The 21,136-nt window shown below is 51.5% G+C and overlaps 3 protein-coding genes across 5 annotated transcripts in view; all 3 read right to left on the bottom strand.

Moving 5' to 3' along the window:
* The window catches only part of TNNI2 (troponin I2, fast skeletal type), a 6,768-nt gene extending 3,922 nt beyond the window's left edge, over window positions 1–2,846 (bottom strand). Inside the window, exons 1-2 of the mRNA XM_085302195.1 lie at window positions 2,750–2,846; window positions 843–872 (exon numbers count right to left, since the gene is read on the bottom strand). The gene's annotated coding sequence lies outside the window, so the exon portion shown is untranslated. The remainder of the gene's footprint in view (window positions 1–842; window positions 873–2,749) is intronic.
* Window positions 2,847–6,537: 3,691 nt separating this feature from the next.
* On the bottom strand, window positions 6,538–11,682 carry LOC146597397 (uncharacterized). Of its 3 annotated transcripts, XM_085302166.1 has the most exons (5): window positions 11,509–11,682; window positions 10,596–10,693; window positions 9,002–9,091; window positions 7,830–8,014; window positions 6,538–7,618 (listed from the first exon to the last, which is right to left on the bottom strand). In XM_085302166.1, exons 2-5 carry the CDS (start codon window positions 10,681–10,683, stop codon window positions 6,761–6,763), a joined length of 1,221 nt encoding a protein of 406 aa, XP_085158292.1. In that variant the 5' UTR covers window positions 10,684–10,693; window positions 11,509–11,682; the 3' UTR covers window positions 6,538–6,760. The 3 variants fall into 3 exon arrangements, with proteins under 3 accessions (XP_085158292.1, XP_085158290.1, XP_085158291.1); XM_085302164.1 differs by lacking the exon at window positions 11,509–11,682 and having other exon boundaries at window positions 10,596–10,946; XM_085302165.1 differs by lacking the exons at window positions 9,002–9,091; window positions 10,596–10,693; window positions 11,509–11,682 and having other exon boundaries at window positions 7,830–8,207.
* A 3,769-nt stretch (window positions 11,683–15,451) lies between these two features.
* SYT8 (synaptotagmin 8) lies at window positions 15,452–19,263 on the bottom strand. The gene is made up of 8 exons (XM_085302196.1): window positions 19,161–19,263; window positions 18,530–18,687; window positions 17,814–17,909; window positions 17,437–17,604; window positions 17,051–17,218; window positions 16,255–16,372; window positions 15,918–16,051; window positions 15,452–15,685 (listed from the first exon to the last, which is right to left on the bottom strand). The coding sequence occupies exons 1-8, from the start codon at window positions 19,261–19,263 to the stop codon at window positions 15,452–15,454; spliced, it is 1,179 nt and encodes a 392-aa protein (XP_085158322.1).
* Window positions 19,264–21,136: the final 1,873 nt, after the last annotated feature.

A 21,136-nucleotide genomic window follows, 5' to 3' on the forward strand; every position in this document is an offset into this window, starting at 1 on the left:
CAGTGAATTCTGCTGTGAGAAGGACGCATACAACCCTACCACACCTTATCCTGTGGTCAGCACAGCTTTGAGACCCTATGAAACCCCAGTGTAGCTATCCCAAGGCTTTGAACCCAGACCTGCTCCAGCTGTGCTGGAAATCAGGAAGAACCTTTAAGCATGCCATCTCCATCCTCTTCATGTTCCCCTGAAACCCAACCACATTAGGTCTCCTTTGAAAAGCAATTTGACAATGCTTTGTGGGTTGAAGATGAGGGAATAAATATGGGGAATGGCAGGCAGTGCAACCAAAGAGGATGCACTTCCAAGGGCTGGGATTTCATCTGTTTCTGTAGTAAAGATGGGGGAGATGMGATTCAGGACCACCATCCCTTGCTCTCCAGGCAGGGGTTCCCAGCACCATCTCGTGGCCAACTTGGGAAGCAAAAAAGTGGAAAAAAAAAATAACTTCAAGCCAGCAGGCAGAAAGGACAAACACCTTCAAAAGTTTTTCTCCTGTCCTTCCCCACCTTTGCCAGAGGAATCATCAAGAAAACCTTGCTACAGCCTCGTCTGTTCTTCCTCCTGAGCAACTACTTTTTTCTAGGGAGGAACTGTGAAGCCAAGATTGGTGCCATGAGTATTGCTAAAGGAAAAAGCCCAGCAACACACACTTACCTCTTCACTGTTCAAAAGGAAGAGATGGACAAGGAAGGGAAGGAAGAGAAAGGAGAGGGAAAAAAAAGAAAGAAACAGTTAGCATCCTAATCAGAAACAAGTGGAGGAATCTTAAGTGAATAAAGTTGGCAGTTAAAAGTTTGAAAAGGTCGAGAAAACATTAGAGATAGAAGATGGAAACTTACTCAGACATCTTGCTTTAGATGGTTGTGAACCTGCAAGGAAAACAACAACAAAAAAAATCGTTCACAATTATTCATGCTCGTGATGACTTTCTTGGGCTTAAAAACAAAGCAAGATTTCCCTAGTGAAAAAGAGGAACAGGTTTGTTCTTATTTCCCAACTTCTCCAAACTTTCATCACACAGGGAAGTAGGCTGCGGTCTGTGGATGAGAGCCAAACATGTGCCTCCTCACAGCCACACAAACTTCAGYGTCTGGGGGCTCCTGAGCTGGGCAAAATGGTGTTGGGACAGAAAAAGARAGAGATTTGTCACAGTAATTCCTGCAGGCCCATCTCTTCTTTGGCCCCCAGGAAAACCACTTTATGCAATGATGGAAGAAGAGGAAGAAACAGCTATTTTCAGACTTGACTCTGTCATGTAGTTCTCATTATATAGTCGGTAGCCACATAAAAAGCGAAGCTTTCAGGCCTTAGCCTGCCTGCCTACAATATGGGGCAAACAGCACCACCTCACTTCATGATCAAGAAACATCCCAAGGATTGCAGAGGGTTCAGACACTATGGGAAAGGAATCAGACAGCAAGCTTCAGAGCATATTGCTGCTGCGATGTGCCTGCATTGCATGGTGCAGGGATGCCTACTGAAACAGCCACGGCACAAATAACATAGAGTAGGCTTGAAAGTTCTTTTGTTGAGTTGATAAAGCCACAGCCCCAGACAAGTTCTTGCATTTCCCTTTAAGTGGAAATTATACAAGCCAAACACAGCAAATTAGGGAAGAGAGAGGAGAACACCTCTGAACCTTTTATATCTTGCTGTAAATTGTTTCCTCATAAATACAACTTTGTTTTTCTAGCAGACCAATATTTCCTACTTTTACCTACTAATGGAAGGACTCCAGAGTGCCAGCCCACCCCCAGTTAAGCTAGTCTCTTGCAAAACAGACAACCTCCCAAAACAGCTCTCTACAGCCCTAGAAGGCCACATTGGGAGGTGAAGTGTTAATGGGGCCCGAGCCCAGGGGAGGATGTACAGATTGCAGGGCCAAACTCCCTGAGGAAACTTTATCCTGGAAAATGTGCAGGCCCATCACATTACTGGGGAGGAAAGTGCTTCTAAAAATGGTCAGGGAGCTGCACAAGGAGCTGCAGCTGTCTCCTCAGACGGCAGCCTTTCGCCAGTGCCAGGCCCCATGACTCAGGGAGGCCAGGGCAATGCAAAGCAAAAGCCACCACAGGTGGCTCAGCTGCAGCTGAGAGAAAAAGCCTCGGAGGAACGCAAGCTATTTTTACTCGCGTTCCTCCTGCACACACACATGTACACACTTCAATGACATCAAAAGCTGCAAGTACAAAGGAAGCAAGGAGAGAATCCCAGTTCCTGGCTATCTGCCTCCAATATGGGCTTTTCATCACTTGTTCAGTGGGTTACAGTAAATCTGAACATCTATGCCTATTTTACAGGCGTTCAAATACTGAAGGCAATTTTAGGGAGGAAGGCACTGCACCGGTCAGGTCAGGAACAGGAGTAAGGGCTGTAAGTAGAGGAGCACTGCTGAGTTACACCAGCTAAGGATGGGATGCCACTTCCCATGGCCTTGGGGAGGTCAGCATTACGGAGCCCGTGGTTCCGCTTGCCTTTCCGCTCAAGCCAGAGAGCAGAACAGTCAAGTGAGGGGAAGGCATGAAACTAAAGAAAAAGAAGGAAGCCGGAAAAGACAGAGACTTTCTGTTGCATGGACCCTCTCCAACAGGCAAAGGATGGAGACTGTCTTATTAGCACCCCTGTTTTCCCTAGCAGTCTACCCTTTCTTAGCATTTATCTCCCTAAAACTCACGTGAGTGAATCTGCTTCCCCTTCACCCCCTAACAGCAAGCTGGGTCAGTAAGAGACATGCAAAACGGCTCACCTAAGTCCTGAAGAGAAAGACAGAGAGCCTCTGTGGACAGATGGGACTGACTGGCAAGCCGTAGGCAGCTGGCTGAGTAAGGAGGTATAAAAGGGCTTCTCGGGTGGCTCAGCAGAAAATCCACCTTCTCTTTAAGGGCATAGAGACCTTCTCAGACCAATGATGTGCAAGACTCCCTTGTGCACCTCCCTTGGCTGGGGCAGGCAAGCCAAGCAGCCCTGGAGGAGAGGGCAGCCACCATGGGCAGTGAGGAGACTGTGACCCACAGCTGCGGGGTGAGGAGGGGGAGGATTTCTACTGCTGGTGGGTGAGGAAGTGGAGCCACTTTGGAGCCTGGGGGCRGGGGGCTCTTCCTTGTGAGTGCTGAGGAAGCAGCCTTCCTTCTCCTCTTCTCTCTTGCTAACCTCTGACACTTGATTTGGCTTCAAGGCTGTGGTGCACCCAGGCTCCCTGCGCACGGCAATCCACCTGCAAGGCCCAGGTTGCCAGGTGTAGTCTGGTAGAAAAATTTGCCTTTGGAGATGTAGTCTGGTTTAGGCACAAACAAGGGAATGACAAGGCAGGGCTCTGTTCACTGCCAAGGGCCTTTGAGCAGCTCTGCCCTTCACCTGGTGGGAATGAAGGGTGGAAAGAGCCTGTAGTTTGTGCACGCTCCCCTCCTGTGTATAATGTGTGCAAGAGCAGTTCCTGAAAGAGCCACCCATCACTAGCGTGTTCTTTTAACCTCAGTTACCACACRGGAAACATTTGTACCTCCTCCCAGCGTGAAATGTTTCAACGCAATCAAGGTTTTTAAAAATCAAACGGTGTGCAGCCGTGCTATTCACTGCAGTGCAGGCACCGGGGAGTGGGAGCGATGCATGGGGGAGCAGCCCCACATGACCAGCAAAAAAGAGTAGCTCCAGAGTCTGCTGTGGGATGCCCCAGCCTCTTGCCTCCGTGGGCCCAAGGGAAGGGAAGATAGACGATCCCATAGAGATAGGAGCCCAAGTAGCTCCTGCCCTCTTTCCCCAGGTCAGGCACTCCTTCCCCTTTCAGCTACAGGTTTTAGGCTAATATTTTTTCTAAAAGCCTCTCGGATATTGTATATACAAGTGACAAATCCGTTGCTGCAGGCTTCCCATTTAACCGCCTTTAGCATCATGCAACCCCAGCTGTAGAAACCTGCAAAGGAACTGCAGGTTCCCAGTGTGAAACATGACTGCTGCCCCCGCAGCAGGCGGGAGGCTGCCCCCACGTCCCGCAGCAGGATAAGGATGGAGGAACCCATAGTGCAGGCAATGTTGAGTCTGGTTAGGATTCATCTCCCACAAATGCACAGTGAAATGGTGATTCAGTAGAGGTTTCTGGCTGGTGGTAGCAGTCGGGAAAAAAGCAGTTGYACCATGAGAGGAAGACCAGGAATATGCTTTCTTCCACCTGTAGACTGAATCGGTGCAGGCTGCCTTTGGCTGACCYAGACTGACTGCTCCCCAGGCACTGCTCTGCTGCCTATTCAGGCTATGAGTCAGCATCTCAGGAAGGAGCTGGGCTGGGGAAGGTCTGTAASGAGAATCAGCCCAATGTGAGTGTGCCTCCACGTGGAAGCAGCTCCTGGAAAGCAGAGCACAGCCTAGTCACACCAGCCCCCTTCTCAAAGGCTGGTGACAAAGGGGGCTGTGGTGATCAGGCATGAGCAGACGGTGACTTCTGAGCACCATCTGGTGGGAAAGGAGCAGAGAGGCACAAGGATTCCCCTCTCCTCCCAGGCCCTCTGCACGGCTCCCGGCCACAGCCCTGCAAAGAACACTGCACYGCTTGGTCCCCAGGCCATACTCCATGTCATGTCTCTCCACATCCRTGCCCTTGAGGCAGTCTGCATTCTAGTGGACACAGGTCTTCAGCTCCAGGCAGGCCTACAAAACACGTATGTTAAAACTCCAGCAGCTTCTGCTGTGCATCCCTTGCTACTGCCACTGAAGAAGACTTGTTAGTGGAGGCCTCACAAAAACATCCCGCTGTGGGCAATTTAAAATTAAGGCCCACCCASCATCCATCTCCCATCTGGTCTCCAGCAAAAGCAGACAGTTTGGCAGGAGGAATGTCTGCTTGTCCCAGTTAAAGCTAGTTTCTCAGAAAAGATAAAAACCAGACCAAAGCAAGCAGCATAGAAAACCATTTCAAGACAGACAGCAACCACCCTCCACCAGCCAACAGCAGAAACCATCCATTAAGCAACAGCTTCGCTGCTTCACTTYTCTCCTCAGTAGCAGCTTTGTAAGCCATGCTTGTCTCATTTAAACCAATTCTTTATTATTCAAAAGTTTCTACAGCAGTATTTTTTCAGCTCCCTATGCAACTACACATATTCTGGCAACTGTTGACTCACAGCTTTCAAGATAGTTCATTTTGGAGGAAGAATCAAAACTGGTTAGTTATCAGTTCAAAACTTATCTGCACCCAACGAGTGCACGTATGAAATGAAGGCTCTTTGAACTTCCTGCAGTGCAGACGTGATGCACAGGAACAAAAGATTTGCTCTGAATTCAAGTTTTTGGTTACCATTTTGTGCCTGCCAGTGTTGGTCTGAAATGGGTATGTGGGGAGTACACAGAAATGGCTCTCTTTTCACTACACTGTTTTTGCACAATACAAGAAATCCCAGGGAAAAAGTTTTGACAAGCAGATGTGATTTTAGGATAAGGAAGGTCAGGAGGGCCAGTGACTGGAGGGTGAGATGCAGTAACAGGGTGAATGGAAGGTCGAGCCTTCAAGTCCGCATAAGGCATTCCCTAGGGTTGCCTTGTCCAGAGGTCAAACTTTAGGATAGCTGTCTAAAAATAAGAGAAGGCCCCATACCCAGAATGTCATGATGAAGAATCCAAAGAGTAACATGAAGAAAAACAGAAACTTCCCAAAGTACAAGCAACAGTTGACTCTAAGAAAGATGGTGGTTTCTAAATGAAGTAGAGTAAGTGTTTGAGTGATAGCTGAACAAACTCCTCATAGGAAAACTCAAGGAAAACATAAGGAAACTCCTGTCAAGTCCTTCAGAGGAACCCAGCTCAGAGAGCACAAGGCCACAGGGGTCAGGAGTGGACACAGTGTTCAGACTGGGGTACGTTTCTTGTGGAGCAGTTGAGCAGTCCCCGTGCCTTGTTCYCCTCCCCTCATACTAGAAAGACACACAATGGGCACAACCCACCACTCCCAGAGCAGTCTCAGCATCCTGCACTGTCTCTGCAAGGTCCAGACAGAGGGAAGATATGCCCTATATTTTTAAGAGATTCAAGTATTGCACTTCTGGGCTAGGCTCTTCCAGGGAACTGTCATGGATCCAAGCTATCCCTCGTGGCCATCTCCTTACCTTTATGCTACTGGTTGCCTCATTTTGATCCTACAAGCCTCAAGTGGACACGCACTGTGTCCTGTAAAGCACTTCATTCACTGCATAGTCGTGTTTCTGGAGTAACTAATGCAGTATGGCACCAGATGACATTATGTTTTCATCTATCAGTAYCTCGATCCCATTTGCTACAGTTCTGAATGGTCCTCCAGTGCTAGAACCAGCTCTACTGCCTCTWCATGATCCAGTCCTGCTCCTTAGCCTTAACATATCTGGGAGAAGCAGCTCTTATTTCCAAGCATGTTACCCTCAGCAAGGACCTAGGCCTTCTACTTAGCAGCAAATGTGCTCATAGCAAAAATCAGGCAGGATCACTGAGCAAACCAACGGCTGACTCCCCTTTACTTTCCCAAAATCAGATCAGAGCAATGCTTATGGCTCCCACCCCACCCAGGACAGTCCCTCTCCCCCTGGTCTTTCCCTAAGAGAGCTCCCACATTCTGCTGCCACCAGACACTAGGAACTACTACAAAGGAAGGCCATAGCCTGTGTATCTTGCCCCAGCACTGTCCTAAATACCTCACAGCAACAGTCAACTCATTCATTAATGCAATAAGTTAAGGCTCTCTTCCTTTTGGCTTTTCATCTTCAGGGCTGCCACCAGACAGCATAGCCACYCTGCCCTTTTAGCTCCATGCCATCTTCCTTGACAAGGAGTACTTCAGGTCTGCCATGTTGACACCTCCAGGCTGCAGRGTCATCTCCAAACCCACTAGCATGTCCTGATGGCACTCCTGGATGTTCAGTGGGTACCGTGCCCTCACAAACTCATAGGCTGCCAGCAGTCTCATGCTGTGCTTGACCATCAAGTACTGGATGACACAAGYAGGACTCAGAGAGTAACCATCTCTACAATGAATAAGGATACGCTTCCCTTTCTCCAGCGAGGCTTCGATGCACTCATTGATGTCCCAAAAGCAGGGTTGCCCCAGTTGGTGATGGTCCCCATCCAGGGTAGCCTGGATGTCAACCTTGAGGCGTGACCAGCAGTGCCTGAACCCTCCCCGGCCACAGGTGCAGGGAATGACGCTTAGGCTGTGGTCACTGGGCAGACTGCTCATATCAATGATGCTGTCAATGCTGTTCTTGCACAGCACCCGCCCACTGTAGGCAGCGTTGAGGTTCCCCAGGTAGATGTAGTCTGTTATCCTAGCGATGATGGGTTCTGTGAAGTGGAAACACACAGGCTCTCCTGGCTTTGGGCCATTAGGATCCTCAGGATGTAAGTTTTTTTTCCAGGTACCCCTGCGAGATTTCTTGGAGTTGGCACTGGACAGAGGGCTAGAATGTGATTCGGAGCTGCTGCTCCATGACGGTGGTGAGAACAAGGAAAAAGGGTTGAAAATCTTGGGTTTGGAAGGGGGATCCACTGGACAAGGTAGGGGAAGACCTGAAGTAGGACTGGATCTGAGAGCACAAGAAAGGGATGGCTGCACTGGGGACCATGTGCTACAGGCTGCCCCTCCACTCTGAGCCTCATCCATCTGCAAAACAGAAAAGGACTGGTGAGACTGCAGAAATTCATCTCTCTGCTACAAGAACTAGTAGACATGACCTAGCATGCCCAGAGCAGCATTTGGGGTCCAACACACTAGTAGATATTAAAGGCCCTGAAGACCTTGCATATCTCCAGCCCAAATATCCAGCCAGCCGATTCCCCTGGGGCAGAGGCATGAACATGCAGTGAACACTCACCTGGGCCTGCAGACCACTCTGCCAGCCATGGGGTGGTGGGTGGTTGAACTGGCCATCCCCTCCTGATGACAGTGACAAGCAGAGTGACCAGGGTGTCCTGCCAGGCAGCTGGGCTAACGACGCCATATCCTCAGGCTTCTCTTCATGTATTTTGCTTTTATTTGTCATCAAGTTCGGACAAGAGCCTGTAGGGTCAGAACAGCTCAATATGGACACGTAAAAACACTCACACATAAGTGTTTTCATTAAAAACATTGGCCTCGTAGAGAAACAGGGCATTTTAATGAGCCGTTCCACTCCACAGGGAAAATTCTCAGTTTGCTCTGCTGGAGAGGTTTGTGACTCACTGCAAGCTGGAGCTGGGAGGAAGGACAGCATTTTAATCTGAAATCATGGGGGAAGGGGTGAAGAGCAGCTGCAAGGAAAAGGAAAACAAGAGAAGACCCCACTGGATAAAGCCCCTTCTGACTATGATAACACCTGGGCCTTTTCAAGCTGGAGGCAGGGAAACTATAGGAGGTGAGTAGCAAAAATATCTGCTTTCTGACCTTTGGTCCTCAGCAATGGAGATGCTGTATTCAGAAACAGGATTAGGTTCTCTTTGTTTCCAGCTCAGCTCTATGCTCAGATCTCACTCCTCTCACAAGCATTTTCCATTTCCTTTAAGGGCACTTTGGCTAGTGTCCCTCAAACACTTCCACAGCCCAGTCCTTTCTCCATGGTTCAGTACAGCCCCAGACTGACTGCATAAGCCCTGTGAAAACCTAAGAGCTAACACCCCTGCCAGACACTGGTCCATACCCAGGCCTCAAGCAGCGGATGTGTCCAGGAGGTGAACCTTCCCCCGTTCCCATGGGGTCCGTCCTTCTAGACAGCAGATCCCTGATCACTGTCCCCTGTGTGTTTGCTGTCCTCATATTCTGCATGCTAAAGTCCAGACAGGAGCCAGAACATGTCCATAGAACAGACTGAGACCTCTGTGTTTTTAAACGAGCAAGATTTCAGTATGTTTTAACATACTTGAAAGGCCTTTTAGTCCCACATAGGGACTAATCCTTCACAAAACATCCGTTTCAAACCCGCTGTCTTTTTGCAAGTGCCATGTAACCCCAGAAGCCATGTTTAAGAAAAGTTAAACTGCAACTATGAAGACCCTTGACAGCCTTGCCTACCTGAGCAGCACTGAGAAAGAGCCACGGGAGAAGACAGTTGCAAGGAGATGGGCCTCTGGAAGGTCTTCTGGAGATGTTTCACAATCAGGCCTGAGAAGGCAAGGGATGAACTCACACTAAGAAAGAGCAGAGCTGGAAAAATTCAACACAAAACCCCACCAAGCATCTTTCAAGAACAGACCCAGAGAGCAACTCCTAAAAAGCCACTTGGCATGGGCTACTACAAAGAGAGAGGACAGTCCTGGTCCTAGTCACTTGCCCTGACCCTATGTCACGGCGCAACACGTCTTTACTGGATAATGCAAGCCTGAAATCCAGCCAGCCAGAGTCTTTCAGGCACAAAGAGCTGGCAACCTGCATCCAATATGAGATTTAGAGTCACACCAGAATTGAGAACATATCCGAAAGTCAGAGGATAAAATGAAGACAACCCCTTAAAGCAGTGCAGTAGAGAGACCTTTAGGAATTTGTTTCTTGTCTGTGTGAATGTGTTCTTTGTCACATGCAGAATAAAGTTCCCCATCAACTACTCATAACATGGGGTGTATTAAGCRATGCCCTTCATGCTAAAATTCAGGCTTCTTTGTCAAGACTAGTCTGACTGGTATATAAGCTTAGAGCAAAATGTTCTCCATCTAGGTGTGCTAGGCTTTTCCCTCAAATATTTGCCCAGACTTAGTTAACCCAGTACACAGCCAATTCTGCAAATGCTGAGGGTGGATTTCATCTGAGCAAACCCAGATACTGACTATGCAAAAGTCAACAGTTGAGCCAGCCACCTCCAATTCCTTTACAGGCAGTGGAGAGAAGTAGGTATTTCAAGGGTGTAATTTTTCTCCTCCTAAGGCAGATGGACGATTCAGGCCATAATGTGCCTTTTTCCACAAAGGGATTGTTGCCCCCAGATAACTATGTCTGGAGATGTCTGTAATGTCCATGTTTATAGGATGGGTGATAAAACCCTTGCTGAGTTTCACACTTGTGTGGAGACCTACTGTCTTCTTGCCTCTGCTACGTGTACTTAAAATAAAAAATGAGTTGAGGTGTTTGCAGGTCAAGGTCTCATTTCAGCTTGGTTTAACTCTTATTCCTCATTGACTGCAAGCTTGTTTCTGTTTAAATTGAATTGCAATAAAACTGCCTACAGGGGTTTCATCAGCTTTGCGTGAAGTTAGTAAGGCTGGTTGAGAAACCTCCGTTTTATTAACGTGCAACAAATCATCACAGACACAAGCACTACATCTGGCTTTTCCAGGAGATTTACTTCAGTCACCCTGAAAGGACATTTCTGAGCTCTTTCATACTGAATCAAAGGTAAGATGAAAGACCACCTCACAGACCCTGCTTAAGCCTTCTCAGATCCCTGTGACATGTACGTGGACAAACTGGTTTGAAAATGAAAAAGTGGTGGTGAACAAGATGGCCCACGGTGACACAGGGAATCGTTCCCACCACAGGGGACGGAGCCAGACTGCGCTTCCCGCCCCACGCTCTAGCCAGCAGCCCACATTTTCTCACACCTAGTCACTGGTGGCACCTGGCAGCCTCAAAGTCCACTCTGCTGTATGCCAGTGGTGCCCCTGGCCCCACTCACCCGTGATGCCGTCTTTCTTTGAGTGGCATTTTTTGTCGCGCAGCTTGAAAGCGATGAAATCTTTGTGCTGCTTCTCCCTTGGCTCCATTCTGCTTAGGCTTGAAATATTGAGGAATATGAGGTTGGGGTGTCTCCCCATTTGAAATTAATTAGGTTCCGTGCAGTTTCACATCCATAGACATTTTATACAGACCAGCTGGATACAGGAGTTGGCAGCACCACCTGCTCCTTTCACAGTCACACAACTGGTATTGAAACAACCTCATACACCGATGCTGTTGCCCAGGATGACCTAAACTTCCCCAAAGGGACCCGTGGAATGTGTCCCCGCTGCTCAGGGATGGCAGATAGGAAGCAAGTGAAGATGCACGACTTGGGTGTAGGTTTTGGTCTGCCTGCCACGAAGTTCAAATCGAAAGCGCAGGCAGGGAGTGGGGAGGATCTAGGCACTCTCGGTCTCGGCCCTTCTTTTCATGCTTACTTTGGGGAAGGAGTTTTCCTTCCTGCTCCCCCAGTGAAGAAAACATGCCCCCTCCCTTTCTGCTGCCCGCAGCAGTGAAAGACGCACCCAGGTGTGAAAAGGCAACTGCTGTGCCGGGAGCGGAAGGGGAAAAGGAGAAGGGGGGGGGGGAGAGGAGAAAGGGGGGAAAGGGGAAGGATAACTCCTTGCCTCTGAGAAACTGGAAGCTGCTTTCAGAGCCGACTCAAGCCCGCCGTTGCGTGCTCCCGCACCGCCCGGCCCGCCGTGGTCTGCCGCCGTGCCCCCGGCCGGGGCATCCCCCGCACGCCCCGCTCTCCCCGGGCAGCTCTGCCTGGCGCCACTTTTTCCCACCGGAGTTTCCCAGAGGCCGCTTGGCCGGCGGGAGCCGTCCCTCCCGCCCCGCGTCGCGCCCCCCCGTTCAGCAAAGTTTACCTCCCCGGGGCGTTTTACCATGCCAGGACCGGACGCGGGGGGCGGTGGCTGCCGGGGGTCTTGGCCCGTGTGGCTGCCCCCGGCCCCCGAGGAGCCCTGCCGGGGAGCAGGGCGGCGTGCCGGGCAGCCTGGGAGATGTAGTTTCGGTGGGAAGCCTGGCGCCGCGGGCGAGGGGCGCCGCGGGGCGCGGGGAGGAAGGCAGGCGGCTGCAGCCCGCCGCCGCTGGCGGCCGTCCCCTCCCGCGCCCGGGCCGCGGGGCAGCGGCTCCCACGGCGCCCGCCGCGGCCCGCGGGAAGGCTCCTCGCCGCGGCGCTGCGCCTCGCGAACTCCTGGCACCGATGGCACCTCTCCGGGGCCCTCCCTTCGCGTTCATGCAAGGCGAACCGCTGCCCCTTCTTGTTTTCAAGAGAGTCAAACAAAAGCAAACTGCCTGCGGGACTCTCTTGCTTTGCCTCTGGGTTTGAGCCAGGAGGCACCACAACTTCAGCTTTTTTTTCCCTTACTTTCTTCCTACAACCACAAAGGATAAAAATGTACTTCAGAAGGAAAAGCTGCAATCCACATAAAAACCCCAGGAGGCCAGGAGCTGCCTGTTTCTTGTAAGAGGAGCTATTTCTTTTAAAAAGAAACACACACATGGCAAAATACATGTTTCACCATAAAATTTGAGACATAACGATCCTAGTTAAAACATATTTATAAAACGGGCACACTCATTTCTTGGGAGAGCAGCTTAGACAATCTCCAGCGCTCAAAATCTGTGGGACTAGGCAAAAATACCAGGCTGGACTAGGCAAAAATACCGGGCTGGACCGCAGCCAGCGCATACCCAGGCTGCATGGTGACAGCCTGTAATCGTTTCTGTCTTGCTAGCAGACAAATTATGACAAGCATGCACAATATTCAGCCTCCTCCTGGTGCAGCTTTAGCAGTCTCATTTCCTAAAGTACAGGGGTGAATGCCATAAACTCACTGAACTACAGAATAATTTGCTTTGGGAGAGACTTGTGGAGGGCACCTGGCCCAAGCCTTGCTTGGAGGAGGGCCAGCTTCTGAGGTAGATCCAGCCGCAAAGTCAGAGCAGGCTGCTGAGGGTCGCATCCGGGTGCACTGTGAACATCCCTGAGGATGGGGATTCGGCTAGGCCAGGAGGTCCCAAACACTCACGCCCTCAGGCTGCTCCCATCAAGGCATTGCTGTGCTGCCTCTTTCCCCACAAGTTTCACATTAAGCTGTCTCAGTAGACAGGTTTCCAAGGAGATTGACACCAGGGGATTCCTCTCTCCGAGGAATATTCCCACCTGGATCTGGATGTAAATAATTCAGATCAAGCTATAAATCTTATAGCAAATCCCTCACTTCTCAGCAGCTCTTGCTTCCTTTCCTGGACCCTTGCTCAACTTCCCACACCCTGTGCCTCCTCACCAGCCCTGAAGACGAGCATTGAGCTGGCACTTGGGGCTTTGCAGCCAGATGTGCCCACAACTTGTTGCTTCTCACTGCTGTCAGGATTTAAAGGACTCCTTTTGCTGCAAACCCATTTGTGCAATTTGGGATGGTTTCTAACATACAAGAGCAGGGAGTCACCGGAGTTCTATGGAGGCTTCCTCTAACCTGCAGGATCTAGATGCATTTGCTGCATCCTGCAGCTAAGCACACTCTTCCATATCAGCATGAGACCCAGGCTAACAAGCCTGCTTAAAAACCGAGGAGGAACTGATTTCCTCCTCATTTAATGAACAGAGGTTTGTTTTCTGTTACATCTCTCATGGGGAAATCTACCTGCTCTGGAAATGCAGTGGCATGCTCAGCTCTCCAAACAGAAGTACATCATCCCAGCTGCAAATGTGTAGGAGGACAGATGACCCTGCCAAGGCCACCAGCAAGCATTGATGGGGAAACAAGAGGAGTGCACCCACAAAAGCATATTTAAAGTCAACTCAGAGATGTAGTCTGGACCCCAAATCCCAGTTCAGAGATGTTCCCTTCTGAACAGTGCATTCCATCTTGGTTTAAAGCCAAGGCTTTAATTCACTCAGTGCGCTTTTACAAGTATTTCTCAGGTGACTGATTTTCTCCTCCAGTTCATTAACTGGAGCCATCACATGCCATTTTCTCAACAGAAGCCACACTCCACTTGTTACAGCTATTTCAAAACAACCATGTCATTTCTTCCTTCATCACAGCCACCATTAAGCCTAGGAAACATTTATTAAGAAGCAGACAGCAGCTTTTTTTAAAATTAAGCTCAGGTTATTAATCTCTATTGAGAGTTTTCACAACCTTCCTCAGCTTCACACTATTTGCTTAACTCTCCAATAGGTATTCAGAGGAACTCCAGATTAACTGTTTTCCAATATTAGTGGGTCTTCACTAATAGGTCCGGCTCTCCTTGGCTCCAGAAGCCGGACGATAGCTATTAGCATTGCTTCTGCAGCTCCCTGCAGGATGCCTGCAGGATGCTATTGCACCCAGTAACATTGGTGCAAATTAAATTCCTTTTGGCTTTTGGGCCCAAACACAATATGAGGCCAAATCTTCCAAACACTATGGCTACTTTGTAGCACAAGGCCAGGAGACTGGAGTTTTTTCCTGGAGTATTTCAGAGAAAGGGCAATTCCCTCCTTACCTTTCCCATGCTGTTTCTTCAGTGGGAGCAAGGATGCAAAGGCAGGCATCGGTGTCAAGGCACATCGGAGCAAATCTGTCTTAAGTCTCCTCAGTTATAGTAAAAACTCACTTGAGCGCAATCCCCTTCCTAAACATCTCCTCAAAATACACACTGAAGGAGCTGCTGAGTTACATCCTTCACACTGGCCCCACTGATCCCTTGAGGATGCTGTGCTGGAGTCAGCCCAGGCAGCCAAGTTTCCTCCTGCAGAGGGTCAGAGGTGCTGCCCCCTAGACACCCAAACCGCAGCATTAAGGGACAGGTGGGAGACTGGCCTCTCTCAAGCACACCACAAGGGATGTTTACTTACACACCTCTATCCCAAGGCACCCAGAAGCAGTACSGAAGGGATGAGGGGGTACAAGGAGCCTCCAGGGGATGCACAACCTGCCCAGAAGAAATGCAAGGAGGCAATCCAGCATTCAGCAGGAAAGTGCGAGGACAAGGGATGCGCTGCAGTTCCCCCCGCGCAGGCAGCACCTCCAGCTGCCGATGCCAGAGGACTGTGTAGGGCAAATGGAATCAAAACTGGTGCAGCCTCATCTATAGGGGTGACAGCTGAAGAGTCCCATCCCGAGCCACATCTCAGGGCACACAAGGCAGCACAGGCCAAAACTGGGCCAAGAACAGGCTAACACTGAAGCAGCAGCACCAGCCAGGAGTCCAGGGGTTGGATTTGCTCCCAGGTTTTGTTTCCTTTAGCATCTTGCCAGGGCACAGTATTCTTTTCACAGAGCAAAGAGCTGGTCCTGCATCTCTGACACCTTCTTCACCAGCTCATCCTCTCTCTCCATGGTTGAAACCCACACCKCTTAGGATGCTTCCCTGACCTACTGCTTTTCAAGATCTTTGCCTTGTTTGAAAGTCTTCCTCCTTCCACGTACCCATGACGTGATTAGGAAGCAGCCAAGAGCTCACCCCTTGCCTGGTTATTCACAACTGAAATAAATACCCACTCTGAGGTGCTAGCACATCAGTCCTCTACTTCAAAAATATTGACAGACTTATTGCTACCACACGAGCTCAAAGCTCTGGGCATATCTCCCCTCCATCCACCAGCAGATGTGACAACCTGGTTCCCATCCCCATGCCATCCCTCCCAGCGTCCTCTACCCCYTGCAGCCCTGCTGTGCTGTGCTGTGCTGGTTCTTGATGCTATACTGGGCACTAGCAAACAGTTTGCCTCTCGCCTCTTGGCCAGGTCTGCCCAGCCCAGACTGTGATTGCTCCTGTGTCCAGCAAGGGCAAGCTGAGGGAGGCACAGGATCCCCTCTATCTGATAGGCAGGGGCAGCTTGAGATGGGTTTTCAGCCCCAGGGCCTTGTCGACCACATCCACAGCTTGCAGACTATGCCACTGGGCGATGGGTCTTCGGGGATTGGACAGCATGTCTGACCAGTGCCGGAGCTGATTGCCTGTGGCCCGGCAGCCCAGGAAGAGTTTGCCGATCTGCTCATTCTTGGTTACCTTGTCATGATCCCAAATAGAGATGACCAAATCCACATTCTGGTGGAAGATGGAGAAGACAGTGAGCAGGAGGCTATTTGGCCCACCAGATGCCATCTCAGCACTGCCAGCCAAGGGAGCCCAAGGAGAGGAAGTATGTGACATCAATCACGGAGGGTCAGACACCCACAGGTGCAACTGTGCTTGCAGTCACATGTGTGTCATGACCAAGTGTTATAGGGCAGAAAGAGAAGCACTGATTTGGGATGTCCTTCAGGCAGGGGAAACCCACCTGAATCTGATTGAAAGGCACCTCAAAAACAAACTCCTCATTGAAGTAAGGGCTTAAGGTATTTTTCTTCACGCTTGTCTTCCTCTTCTTCCATTTCTTCCTGTTCAGGATGAGATGCACTTTGACAAAAGGATCTGTGGGAAGAGAGAGACATGGCTGGGACAAGTGACAGTTATTGTTTGACCCACTTGGCTGTTCCAAGCAGAACTGGTGAGCCTGGTAATGGAGTCTAATCCCTCTTTTCCCACATGTCACTCCTCACTGCTATCATCAAGGGAAGCTACACTTTCCCCAGGCAGGGGTAGAGAGAGATTTAAATATAAGGGACCCTCCTGACCTGATAGTCCATCAGAGTCCATCTTCTTAAGCTTCTTGGCTTCAAGGACCACCACAGTCAGCTTGCTGGTGCTGGGGACATAGCGGAGTGAGAAACAGACCTCGCCAAGCTGCTCTTGCTGTTGGAGAGATGTGAGCAGTAAGCACCAGATGGATAGCCAGGACTGAGAAGTCTGTAAGACMAACTCAGCCAAAGCTAAAGCACCATCTCAGGGCTGGTTCTGAGTTTCTCTGGTGCTCTCTCYTCCTTGCCTTTGCACCCAAGGGGCTGCTTTTGCTCCTCAAAGAGGCGGCGATGAGAATGTGCAGCTTTTATCATAAAGATGCCTCTCCTGCTCCCTGGTAATGTGATCAGACCCATTTCAGCTTCATCCCCACCAAAGTCAGCTCCTGCAGGTTGGCCCCCACACAGGTGCTGTAGGAGGGACGCAGCATCCCCTTGCCACCTGAGCTGAGAGCCTCAGCACCTCTGCAGCACTTTGCAAGCGGAGCCAGAGCTCACTCTCTTCCAAGGTGCTGGGAAGGGAGAGCCAGTGCTTCTCCTGTTCCTGACTCTTTGCATCGCCTTTTCCTTGCTGCCCGGAGCAGGTAGTATGTGGGAAGCAGCTGCTCCCACAGTAAGCCAGCATGCTGCAGCATAAGAGGCAAGACTCCTTGCTGGAGCTGCTGACATAGTGAGGAGCGACACTGCAGAATCAAGAGCTTGGGAAGGGAAAACGGGATGAAGCCACCAGAAGGGAGATCTCCAGGATATTGCTCTCCCAGGTCAGTGTCCCACGCAACCTCCCAAGACCAACCTCCACTTCGCTGGCAGCTGCAAGGTCGCTCCACTGCTCAATTGCACGCTGCAGGTTGATGCTGGCCAGGGGCAGGCGGACCTCCCCAATGATGTCGTGTTTGGCAAAACGGTTGAAGTCATAGACCTGCATCACCAGCATGGCTTCGGGCACCTCTGCCTGGGGCAACTGCAATGAGGGATCCCACATCACCACCTCACTTCACTGCCACAGTCCTGCTTCACTAGGCAGGAGCAGCAGATGTGGCAGCAGGTCCTTCACTCTACAGCTTCCCCATGCATGTGGTGAAGGCACCTCTCTGCCCAGATATGTTTGTACCTTGGGAGCAGAGTTCATGCARCACTCTTGATGGGACCAAAGAAGTGTCAGCAGCTCTTGTTTCTCACCTGGAAAGTGAAGCTCTCATTGAAGACAGGGTTCAGGGTCTTGCGATAAACCTTGGTCTCATACTTTTTCTTCATGTCAGATGTTAGGTATACAATAACATATGGATCAGATGTCCCCCCACTGTCCATGGCCTTCAGGTCAGCTGCCTGCTTCACGCCGACTTTCATCTGAGAAGTAAGAGCACATAAGGTGACTGTACAGAGGAGGACAGGGCCATGTGAATGGAGCAGTCCTGGGGGCTCAGCAAAAAATAGCAGGGTATGGCCTGGATATTGGGGTCTACTTTGGTGGGCAGTGAAGAGGTGTGCAAGAGAAAGTGCTGGGGACCCAGCAGGAGAAAGGCCCCAGTGGTTTGCCCCAGTGTGCGGAGCCCTACCTCCTGTGCGCGGAGGTTGTACTCCAGGGAATACTGCAGCTTCCCGCGTTTCTTGTCCTCGGGGCCGTGCTCCAGGTCTTCCATTTCAGGCTGCACCTGTGGCAAGGAAGCAGCACTCCCCTCAAGCCTGGCACAGGAGCCCGGGATGCTGGGCTGGGTCCCTTGTGCAAAGCCACCCCTGGGGAGGTTGCGTCGTGCATATCTCAGGGACGGCATCACCGGTGCAAGCCTCCTGCTCYGCTCGGAGCCAGTGAGGCAGGCTCGGAGGGTTTGAGCCTGAGCACCCTCCCCTCTTCCCACTCAATGCATCTGACAGACCAAGATGCTTTAAACCTCCAGCTTCAGGAAGTCACCCTGCTACATGCTGGAAACCAGTCGGAAGCCAGGCAATATTGACACACACCATGCAGCACAGCCTGGGAAAGGCTCTGTTGATTTACCCCTGTAGCCTAAACAGAGCCTCCAAGCTGCAAACCAAAGACTGCACCCCATTCCAAGGCTTTCCTTCCCCATCCAGGTGCAAGGTGAGATCTCAAGGCCCAGCTASAGCCATACACAAGAGCAGCTTTGTGGCAACACGTCCCCTTTCCAGTCTGAAACACGCCCGGGAAGTGCCAAGGTGTCCCTCAGTACGAAGAGTCCAACTGGACATCTGCCACAGCGCCCCTTGGTTCCCCACCCAGAGCATGGAGTGGTGGGGAAAAAGCACAACGTACAAGGCTGGCCGCAGTGGAGCCGCTGAAGGAAAGCAAGTTGACTTTCTCCTTCTTCTTGGGCTTCTTCTTGCAGCAGCAGCACTTGATGATGCAGATGAGGAAGAGGAGGAGGAGAATGGCCACAGCGACAGCCACAGCAATGAGTGCCCATTTGGGTACTGGTGCAGCATTCAGAGGACAGAGGTGAATAGAAGAGTTAAAACCAAACAAAAAATGCAGAGAGTGCATTTAAATCCACCTCCAGATTTTTTTCAGCATTAAGGAGTTGTACTTTCAGTATTTCCTCTGTAATCTCAAAGGCTGGAAATTGATTCTTGCTCTAATGAAAGTTGAGATTCTCCTGTTATACCTAATCCCATCCCAAGTGCTAGAAGCACTGTATTGCTTCCCTTGCCCCTCCTTCACTCATCTGCCCCCTTTATGTAAACACTCCCCAGGCTCACCACCATCTGTCATAGAAAACATCTACCACATCAGAAGAGTCACATTCACATTCTGGCTGCAAATCTTCTGTTTCCCCCTGTATCAGCTCGCCCTCCAGCAGCATCACTGGAGACCTTATGGCTTTCCAATAGCACAGGAGACCCCAGGTGCCTGGGAAAGACCCTGCACCGTCCCGGCATGTACTCACATGGGATCCTGCCCAGCAGGCCGCCAGYGAGACCAGGTTGTGTCGTGGGGCTGGGGGAGAATGGCGAGGCAGTCGCATTTCCACCACTCGCCTCCTTGGCCATGACTCAGCTCAGGCGACCTGGGAAAAGCTAACAAAAGTCACAGGCAAGTGACTGCCTGGCAGAGGTGCGTGCGCTCTGCTGTCTCCACTCGCAGCTCTGGAAGAGTAAATATGATTAAAACACCAAGATAAAACACAGTAGAAGCATTTAGGGTTGGGCCACCTAAGAAACCAGGCATGAAACCCTCRCCCGGGACGCGTTGCAGGAAAGGCCCTGCCGAGCCCGCTGGCCCCCAGCCAGCCCCGTTAAGCGTGGACAAAGGTGCTCCACCCCAGCTGGCTGCGCCCACAGCTCGCCCTGTGACGGAGGCGGCCAGGTATGCACGTATTTACCTTGGCTCCCCCAGCCACCCACGCTGACTGGGAGGGCGTCCATGAGCCATCAGTACATGCAGCTGCCACACGCTGCCTCGAGCACYGAGACTGGGCTCCCTGTACAGAGAGTGTCCCTAGGGAGAAACCACCTTCCTGCCCCCTCGACCAAGTTTCTGCTGGAAATGTCTCACAGCATCCAGAAATGTATGTGCAATGTTTTGTTTTCCAAAGGATTCCCCGAGCATAACTAAATGATTCATTAAATTCCGCGCTATTATCATTTGCAGTAAAAGAGCCCCAAGAGGCCCCAACTTCAAACAAAGCCCTATTGTAGCAGACATTGCATCTCCACATCTTTACATCCCAGYCTTTCCCTGAAGTGTGGTCCCCGGAAGTCGGCAGCAGGCTTTGCATCTTGCCCACACAGGGCTAAGCGCAAGCAGGCTGCACGAACATAGGGATCATCGTTGTCCATGTAACCATCGTTAGGGAAGCGAGATGCAGATTAAGCAACTTGCCCAAGATCATCTGGGATATCGGTGCCTCAGGATGCCCAAACTCAGCTCGCAGCTCTGCAATCAGGAGGTTTTAGTGGCATGTTTCTCCTGTCGCCCCAGGTGGAAACAGGTGGAAATCTGCACGTTGGTGCAAGCTGATGCGCTCACCACCCTGGAGCAGCATTTCTGCCCAGCTGTGTTTGCACTAAGAGGCACAGCCAGTGTTGCTYGGGCCCAGATTCACTGCCCACGGTGCTCTGCTGAGCCAAGCCAAGTGGCAGGGAGCAGGTGGAARTGGGGAGAAAACTAGGTGTGCTGCAGCAGGCAGCTCTGATCTAGCCCTGGCATCTCAGGAATCCCATTCACACCAGTGCCACCCATTGCAAGACCTCAGGCGTGATGGATCCTGCATGGTCATTCCCTATGGAGCGGGCTCAGCAGAGGCGAGCCCTGCCGGGGCCGAGGTCTCGCGTGGGGTCCTCCACCACCGAGTGCTTTGCGAGCTGCCCTTTCCTTGCCAGAGACCGTCGTCACTGGCCAGCCTGGAAAGCYGCCCCGGTCCCTCCGCCGGGGCGGGCCAGGCGAGGCGGCATGCCCCTCGGGATGCAGGGTTGCACGATGTGCTGGGCTGCCGACGCGCGCCCGCGCAACGCTACTCTGCCGTCAGCCTCAGGCCGCCCCAGCGGGGAGAGGCTCCCCCAGCCCGCCGGGGCGGACCTGAGAAGCCGTTTCGGGGGCCACGCTTTGGGTGGGATTATGCAGTAATCGCAATCACATCCACTCCCGCAGCCAAGCAAGGCGCTCTCCTCCCGGGGCAGACGGTGCAGCGGCGGCGGAGGCGGCCAGGGAGCGGCCGAGAGCACCCGCGAGGCGGGAGAAGGGCCAGCATCCCCGTTCCTCATCCCGCCCCTGTTCCCGTTTCGCTCCAGGATAGCAACGCGGGGATGCGAGCTGCTGCGAGGGGCGACCGGAGCGATCGGCACTTACCGCGGTGCTCCCGGCCGTGCCGGGCCCCCGCCGGCGCCGGGCCACGGCGCGGGAGCCTCTCAAGCAGGCACTGCC

Source organism: Rhea americana, unplaced genomic scaffold (genome assembly GCF_003343005.1).
Source record: "Rhea americana isolate MKP2758 unplaced genomic scaffold, rheAme1 scaffold_187, whole genome shotgun sequence".
Lineage (NCBI taxonomy): Eukaryota > Metazoa > Chordata > Aves > Rheiformes > Rheidae > Rhea > Rhea americana.